Genomic DNA, 8,896 nt, shown 5'->3' with positions numbered 1-8,896 from the left:
TAGGAACAATGCCAATGTCAAAGGAGTGCCTTGCAGAGTTCAGTCCTATCAGTTATGTAAATGGTCCCGTGTTCTTGGGAAAGCTGGAATTTTGTACTCATATCCCGCTTTGTGGGTGCATTTGTCAAAAGAGGGCTGCCAAGGCAAAAGAAGGAATCACACTCCGAATACTCGCCAGGGAAATGTGACCGTATCCCACCCTTCCACCAAGGTAAAGGCTAAGAACATTCATCGTATGTGTTCTTATGGGTTCTGCCCCTCCTGAGGCTCCCTGGTCAGACTGCAGCAGAGGCAGCCTCAGGCCCTGTCACAAGTAACACTGTAGCAGGATCATGAACGTCCCTGGGGCATCCCGCTTGCTTATAAAGCCGCCTTCTGACGTGAAAATTCACGTCAATCCCACCGCACAGGTAGGTGGTTTATACACCTTGCAATCACGTCTGTCCGTTTAAAGCTTCCCTGTGGGACCAGGCTGTGCCCTGCTGCCTGGCCACGGCTATCGGTCACCCCCAGGAGTGCTCAGCCCGAGCAAGCTGCAGACCCTGCCCGCAGCAGCTCCTGGGGCTGAGCCAGCTCTCCCAGAGCACAGGCGGTGCCCAGAAGCTTAAACGCCTTCCACACGAGTGTCCGTCTCCCCCCACCCGCCCATCAAATCGACGGTGTCAAGTCGGTTCCCAGAGCATCTTCCCGCTGCCGCCCGCCCGGCCACGGCAGCGGGGGGCCGCGCGGAGCCGCCTGAGGGCCCTGCCCGGGGAACGGAGCCGCCGCCGGGGAGCGGGCGCCTCCCGCCGGGGGCGCGGGGGGCCGGGCCGGGGGCGGAGGCGGCGGAGGGGGAGCCGCTGCCGTCACGGAGGCTCCCGGCTCCCTGGGCTCGGCGCCGCGGCAGCCCCAGCCCCGCTCCCACCCCCTCGCCTGCCCCCACCCGCCTTCCCCTTCCTCCCGCTCTGCGGGCGCGGGCAGAGCCTCCTGCTGCCGCCGCTGCCTCGCGGATGGCAGCCGGCAGCGCCATGCAGCCGCCCCTTCCTCCTCGCGCTCTCCCTCCTCTCCGGCGCTAAGTCAATGCCATGCTGCCGCTGCTCCTGCCGGCTCTGCTGGCCGCCTGCCTGCCGCCCTGCCACGGCTGGAGCCCCGCGGCGGCTGCCAGCGGGCAGCAGGAGCCGGAGCCCGAGCTCTTCTTGCCCCCTGCCAACTCCTCCGCCCGCTCCCTGGCCAGCCTCGAGATGGACCTCGAAGCGGCAACCGGCAAGGAGGAAGGCGGCGGCAGCACCAGCAGCCCGAGCTCGCCGGCTGCCCCTAGCCAAGAGCCTTCCCCCTCCGCTGCCACCTCCTCCGGGCAGCAGCAGCAGCAGCGGCCGCAGGGACAGCCGCCGCCCGCCGAGGACCCGCACTGCAATATCAGCGTGCAGCGGCAGATGCTGAGCTCGCTGCTCGTGCGCTGGAGCCGCCCGCTGGGCATCCAGTGCGACCTGCTGCTCTTCTCCACCAACGGCCACGGACGCGCCTTCTTCTCGGCCGCCTTCCACCGCGTGGGGCCGCCGCTGCTCATCGAGCACCTGGGGCTGGCGGCGGGCGGCGCGCAGCAGGACCTGCGCCTCTGCGTGGGCTGCAGCTGGGTGCGCGGCCGGCGGGGCGGGCGCCTGCGGGGCGCCGCGCACCAGCCCCCGGCCGCCGCCGCCGCCGCCTCGCTCACCTACCCGCCGGCGGCCGAGCCCGGCCAGTACTGGCTGCAAGGGGAGCCGCTCAACTTCTGCTGCCTGGATTTCAGCCTGGAGGAGCTGAAGGGCGAGCCGGGCTGGCGCATGAACCGCAAGCCCATCGAGTCCACGCTCGTGGCGTGCTTCATGACTCTGGTCATCATTGTGTGGAGCGTGGCCGCCCTCATCTGGCCGGTGCCCATCATCGCCGGCTTCCTGCCCAACGGCATGGAGCAGCGCCGCAGCACCGCCGCCTCCGCCGCCGCCAAGTAGCCCGCGCGACCGCCCGCCGCGGACCCCCTTTTCCCCTCGTGTGGTGTCAAGGGAGGCGGGAGCCGCCCGCCGGACTGGACTCTGTAGCGCTGCCCGTGCCGTGTCTCTGTCTCGTTTAGAGCGTGTCCTAGTGTGCCCCGGGGCGCGCGGCGGCCGTTGGGGCGCGCGCGGCGGCCGTTAGGAAAGGCGCCCCCTGCGCTGCCCCTCTCCCCTCCCCTCCGTCCCGCTCTGAGGGGAGCAGCGCGGCCCCGGCGCCGGGAAACGACCAGATCCTGTGTGCGCGTTTTGTATCTTTGCTACCCGTTTTAAACGAACGTTTTAGTAAAAAAAAAAAGATTCCCCCCCGCAAAAAAATCCCGCAGGAAATAAAAGACACCCTCCCTTTTTTTCTCTCCCATCAATCGCATTGATTGTAATCAGAGTAGCTTTTTTGAGCGTTTTTTTTTAATTACCTTTTTTTTTTTTTGGTGGGGGAGAGCGAGGTTAAGAGCCGGAACAGTAAATATATTGTTATTGCTGAAGTTGAACTTTAATGAACCTTTTACACTGTATTTACCGGCTGAGATAGTGTGTGTTTATTATTGTCGCTCTGCATTCCTTGGCTTTTAATACAGAGGTTTTCTTTCTGGAGCCACTTTAGCCTTTTGTGAATCTGTTTCCCCCAGGGTGGAGTGAAGGGTTTGGCCAAGCTTCCCGCTTGCAAACCAGCCACAAATTCCTCACAGGATGGTCATTCCCAGGCCCTTTCCTTGCAGTATAGTTTATAGTATAGTTAAAGCAAAATGCCACAGACATGGGGGCGGGATGGGTGGAGAGCCACCCCATGCTGGAGGTACTCTGAGGGGCTACAGGTATCTTGGCTCTCGCATCCATGTGAGGTCGGGTGGCTGTGGACCAGGCACGATCCAGCCTGCTTGTTGAGATAACATTAAGAGTAGCACGGCGAAAGTGCGTTCCTCAAAAGCGACACAGACACAATGCACTTGCTGAGGACTTGGCAATGTGGTGCCTCGTTTTGTCTGTTCACCAAAAGGCTTTGGCGTGGCAAGAAGGGAGGAATGGCAGGTCCAGAATTAGGTCAAGCTGCCACCTTGCAAGGGTGCAGGGGAGAAAAACTTGCAAGATTTGTACTTTCTTGTTTGAACAGACAGTTGAATAGTCTGAAATGCTATTTGTTGTGTACTTCTAACTCTTCAGCCTTATAAAAAGCTGTATCACTTGCCTTAGACATGATTATTCCAGTTGAGGTTACTGAAACCAAAATCTGCGTTAAGTGAGAAAGGTTTGAAAGAAGAGTGCTCATTCCTTCAATAACATCAGTGTATTTAATTTGCTAGGAACACATGAACTCGCTTGGGGCTTATTTGATGTATTTGTAATGTTGTTTTCTTCCCTACATTTGATTGAAATGAGTGGATGAAAAGTCTGGAAGGATTAAATTCCATTAAGAACTAGGTACGTCAAGGTTTTTTATCTTTTTTATCTCTTTTTTTTTTAAATTCAGGACAAAATAGTGCATGCTGTATGTGTCGGTCACCCTCAGAAATGCTCGTTTGACCTATTGATCTGAAGGGCATGTTCCCCTGTTTAGCTGATGTATGGGGAGTCCCACTTTGTCTTCCTTGCTTTGAGACATGTTCTGCCTTGCAAGACTTCTTTTGTGCAGAAGTGAGACATGTTCGAAAGCAATTATTTGCTTCGCATGCCCTGTGTGACAGATAAGCCTCTTCCCACTGAAAGGCAAGGCTACAGGGAGAATGTAAAGCTAATGTAACACCCTCCCCAAAGATAAATGCTCTGCATGGGAAATAAGGAGCCTGTGCAAGAGCCACTATGCCAGGAAAGCATTTCTTGTTAACAAGATATTTTAGGCAGAGAGCTAGCGACTTTTTTTCTTTTTTTTTCCCCTATATTTTGCTGCCTTTGTAATGTATGGTACAGAGTACTTGCTTTCATCTAGCAAGCCTGTGCCTGTGCTTAAATTTAAGCTTAAAACACACATTTGGATTCTCTTTCTTCCTTATGTTAGTTTTACCAGTGATGTGCCAGTGATTTCTCCTGAATTGTATCAAAACAAGCCAGAGAATTAAGTTACTGTCTGGAACAAGACAGTTCAATTACTAGAGAGCTTTCATTGGCACTTCTTACTGACACCTGCCCAAAACACTAGAACTGGTACAAAATGTGTCTTCTAATGTGGCTTGAATACCATTGGCTTGAATACAGATGTCACAAATAGCAACTGCCATGTATGGAGTAGTTTGCTGCTTTACTTACAAAGCGTGATAGAAGAGAGATAGATTTGCTTACAGGTTTGCTATAACAAAGTTTTTAAACAGAGCGACTATTAAAACATCTGTTTAAAATCTAAAATACTTCTTTTTTTTTAAAAAAAAAAGAAAAAACAACAAGCAGCAATTGACATTAAAAAAAAGACAAAGGGGCAACCTGAGTTTGGAGTACAGAAATCAGAAATGTGCTCAGGGAGCACCAGCCACACAGATGAAGTAGATAGGGAAGATATTTCCTTAGATTTCAGTGGTGATTAGGGCTAAGCACGTTGCCTTCACAGAGAGAAGGCACCTGGTGTCCCTGTTCCATAAAGAGGGATTTAAGGCACAGTGCGGGGCACAGAGATCAGCCCAGGTTCAAGGTTTAACCTGAACCTCCTAGTCTCCGTGAACCATGGGGTTTTAGTGGGGTGACAGCAGGGTTTGTCCTGTAAAGAGTACAAGTTTGGCTTATTGGCATATTCTGGGTTTTCTAAACAGGGCTGGCCTGAGTTAATAGTGAAGTAACTGCCAGTGTTCAAAGGCTGGAGTGGTCATGGTGGAAATGCTTTGTACTGACCATGAGCTTTCCTCAGCCCTTCCTGCATCTGCTGTTAGCATCATTAACTATGCTCCCTTTGCGTATAGGTTAAAGAAGATTAAAGGTTAAAAAAAGCAGGAGGAAAGAAGAGTGATAAATAATAGTGGTTTTCCTTTGCTAACTATTTTTAGTAGTATTTCCTGGTAAGTTATCCTGACTTTATTTAGGTACATATGTTTGTTGGAAAGTTAGGGATACTTAAAAAGGGGGCTTTTTTTTTTGTTTTCCATTTTCTTTTTATATGCTTCAACTGTATTACAGCTTCTTTTTTATTCCAAGAACTAGAAATTCTCTCCAAAAGAGGTTCAGCATTAGAGAATACTAGGCTGTGCTGGTGTTTGACTGACACATTTTTTTTTTTTGGTGTTCAATGCTCAGATGTTAGAATTGTATCTCACACATTGGCTGAGTTGTGCTTTATGGATTTATTCATAGGAAAAGTATACAGATGAGTATACTGTCTTTAAAAGTAGTTTCAGCACTAATGATTATACTGCCTAAAGTTAGTTTGAGCATGGATCCAGGTTTGCTGTTCCTTGGTGCCATACTGATTCCCGTAAGAAAAATATACAGCCCAATAACTGCATGCTCTGCAAGTATGGCAAAGTTCAGTAGCTTATCAGTAAACAAGAGCAGATTTTCCTATGTCAAGAGGTACACGGATATGAGGGGCAAAACTGCCATACTCAGATGAGTTGTTTTTTATTCTGGGCTCAGCAGTTCATCAGCGCTTTCCATGATTAACACGCACAACAGGACTCTCGGTGCAATGAGTATTACTCAGTATGAGTAAGGGCTACTGAACAAGGCCTTAAAAAAATTCAATGCCTTATTCGGGTGAGGAAGTATTACTCATTGCAACCACAGCGTGCTCAATAAATCTGTCTCTAGGGTTCACATTACATGATCCCAGGGGCTGAGCAAAAGCCCAGTGAAATCAAAGACTTAATGGAAGTTGTGTATGACTAACGGTCACGGAATCCATTTCCAAGATCCAGACATAATAGTAGGTAGCGCACTGCTGTTCCTCTCTGGTTTTTACACATATAGGTTATAAATCCAAAGCCAGCATTTCTCAGTCCAGTGCTGGGGCTTGCTAATTTGAAAATTAGCTTATTTCTGAAGCTAGGGTGAAAGCTTCATACAATTTTATTGAATAAGTTATTTTTTTCAAGATTGTTGGGAAAGGTATTGATATTTCATTAAAAGTTTTTAGTAATTCTGGGAAAATGTGTTTATAAAAGTTCAAAATTTTCGAAGTTTTCAAAAAAAGAGGAACTTAAGAAATATTTTGGTTAAAATTTAAAGAGTATTTTAAACCAAAAAAAAAGGTTTTCCATTTTCCCCTCAAAAATAGAACATATTAACCAAGATCAAAACTTTTATTCTGAAAAAGTGATTTTGTGGGAAAAAAACCATGTTTTTTGATTAACTCCTGCTGTTTTTTTTGCATGATGCGTAGTGATATTTTAATTATACAGTTTTTCTTCCATGATTTGGAATCAATATCAATTTGTGACTGGTAAGGAACAACAATTCTTGGCTTTTCTACATAATAATGTTAAGTTGTCCAAAACAATTGCAAATAAAAAATAAAAAGAAATATAAAATATTCAATTTGTTCTTTTTCTCTTCTGCTATGACAAGGGAGAAGCCTGTAGTAAATTTGGATGTTTACTAGAAATATCTGGATTGTGACTTGTGGCCAAATCAACTCTCACAATCCAGACTTCTTCCAACTTTTCTGAAGTTTGCATTCATAACTGTGTATAGCTGTTTGATCATCTGTTAAAGGACGTTTTAGACCTGAATGTTGGGAAAGGCAGTATCTAAAATGTAATCTCTTATTTTAGTTTTCTGGTTATCTCAACAGGTTACTGGTGTCAGAGCAAAACTGGAAGAGCCACCTATCCTACTGGACTCTGTGTTCTCTGTATTTGACATGTACTTAGCTTCTGTAGAAAAAGGAAATCTGATTGAGGCAAGAGGAATGCTGGCATAACGCTGTTCTGAGGACAGGAAGTCCGCGGGAGCGTGAGGCTCCGTGATGTTTCTGCGGGCTGCCAGGTGAGGGCTGTGGGAGCGCCGGACCTCACCTTGCTGGTGTCGCTGCGCGCGTTGCTAAGCAACCCGCGGCGTTCCAATGGAGATGCCGAAGAGCGCCCAAGAATAAACGCAGCGGAGAAACGGCGAGAGCAGAAAAGGAAGAGTAAATGTGCCAGGAAATTCTACCCGTAAGCTGAGAAATACCAACTCTGGGGAAGAAAAAAAAAGTGATTAAGATCACGGAGGAAAAAGAGAGCTGACATCAGATGAATTAAGAACTTGATTCCACTCTTCATGCAAAATTTTCAGTGTGTTGCCTGAATTACGGACTGCAGTTTTGGCCCCCAAAATGGTGAAAGTGATGGAGAAAGAAAATAAGAGCATGGAAAGAAATGGGAAGACTGAGAAACGTTAGGAATGGCGAAAGAGAAAATAAATAATCGCTCTACATATTGCTGGCAAAAAAACAAGAAAATGGCGAGGTTCTCTTTTGTATGTGCCATCCAATCTAATTTTGCTTCAGACATTCTTCGAGGTGGCAAAAAATATGCTGAACATTGTCCTAATTAAATGGATCTGTTTCTTTCATTGAATCTGTTTTGATCCCTGTCAAATATAACATGTTTCTCATTGTCCAGCACAATAATGTTTATCAGAGTTGTATTAACTAAGCCAAGCAGTAATAATGTTGAGCTGCTGGTGTGAGTGTATTTCCCACTCTAGACCACTGCTGTTGACAGGATGCCATGTGGGTATTCTGTTTACAGCATCCTGATACATATTGCTAATATCTTCTCATTCATGTATTTTAATGACTACCTACTTAATCTACCTTTCATGTTCCCATCTTCATTGCCTCCTAAGTTTCACCCCACTGTTGTCACTGAAAATGAGTCGTTCTTAAGATTTGCTTCTCCATCTTCCCTTGTCTCTTTCCTAACATGTTTTTATCTTTCTTGACATTTTCTTGCTTCATATTTCTCACCTCTCTTTCCCACGTCTTTTATTAACAAGCTGGAAAGAAAGTGTGCTATCAGCTGCCTCTGCTTTTCCACTCTCCTTCCCCCACATTCAAATTATGACTCTCATGTCTTTGGCCTCTGACACCTCTAAGCCGAAGACCATCAGAAGAGGTTGCATTCATGGCAAAATCTGAGTGAGAAATGGTCTCTCTTTTTTCACCAGCCACTGGGACTCCTTCCACTCTTCTGGCCCTGACATGGATCCAGGGCCCGAGTTGCTGTGTTTCCTGGTTTATGGCAAGCAGACCCAAGTGAAGAGTTTCCTTCCACCTTCCTCAAGGTCCTGTCTCCACACAGCCCCCCGCCTCACGCGCCTGCCTGTGCAATGGGCGCCCTGGCACGCCAGCTTCCCCATGGCCTAACCGCAGTGCCGGGACGCGTCCCACTGCTGCTCTGCTCTACGCAGGGTTGGTGTCGCACGCCCTGGCGAAGCTCAGCACAGCAAGGGAGGCAACAGGTCAAGTTACCCTCCATGCATCCAGGTAACTACAGCGTTCAAAACACCACTTTTTCAATTAAAGCTCGAATTCTGCAGAAGTCAAAGGCCTTTACCTGGAGGATGGCACACATAGGAACTGTACAAGCTGAGTGGTCCATGTGATTTTTCAAGCACTGGGCCAGTCGCATTCTGGCTTCATTAGTGAGTGATTCAGTGGCCAGCCACAGCTCTCATTTTGTAAGATGCTAAACACATGCAATTCCTGCTGGAGCCTGCGTGTGCTCAAGCCTCTTGCAAACAACGTGTCTGCCTGCATCTCCGCTTCCCTGGTCGCAGAGGAAGTGATATTTATCCTTCTCGTGCTGGTAGTGAAAGGATTAATGGCTAAATCCCATATGGCATTTTGAGCATACAAAGCACAATAAAAATGCAAAACATGAACATGATTTTATTCCTTCTCTGCTCTTTTTCTCACTGAATGGCAAGGTTTGCACCTTACACTCTTAAATTAAGATATTGCACATGATTTTGGCTAGAATTTAGCCGGTCAA

At 48.1% G+C, this 8,896-nt stretch overlaps 1 protein-coding gene across 1 annotated transcript; it reads left to right on the top strand.

Moving 5' to 3' along the window:
- The first annotated feature begins 811 nt into the window (after nt 1–811).
- On the top strand, nt 812–1,967 carry TMEM158 (transmembrane protein 158). The gene has a single exon (XM_088521049.1). The coding sequence runs from the start codon at nt 1,065–1,067 to the stop codon at nt 1,965–1,967; it is 903 nt and encodes a 300-aa protein (XP_088377175.1). The 5' UTR covers nt 812–1,064.
- The last annotated feature ends 6,929 nt before the right edge of the window (nt 1,968–8,896 follow it).

The sequence above is a fragment of the Tinamus guttatus genome, unplaced genomic scaffold (assembly GCF_059628265.1).
Source record: "Tinamus guttatus ecotype Peru unplaced genomic scaffold, ASM5962826v1 Tinamus_guttatus_pri_ptg000115l, whole genome shotgun sequence".
NCBI lineage: Eukaryota > Metazoa > Chordata > Aves > Tinamiformes > Tinamidae > Tinamus > Tinamus guttatus.
This window is presented reverse-complemented; position numbering and strand designations above follow the sequence as displayed.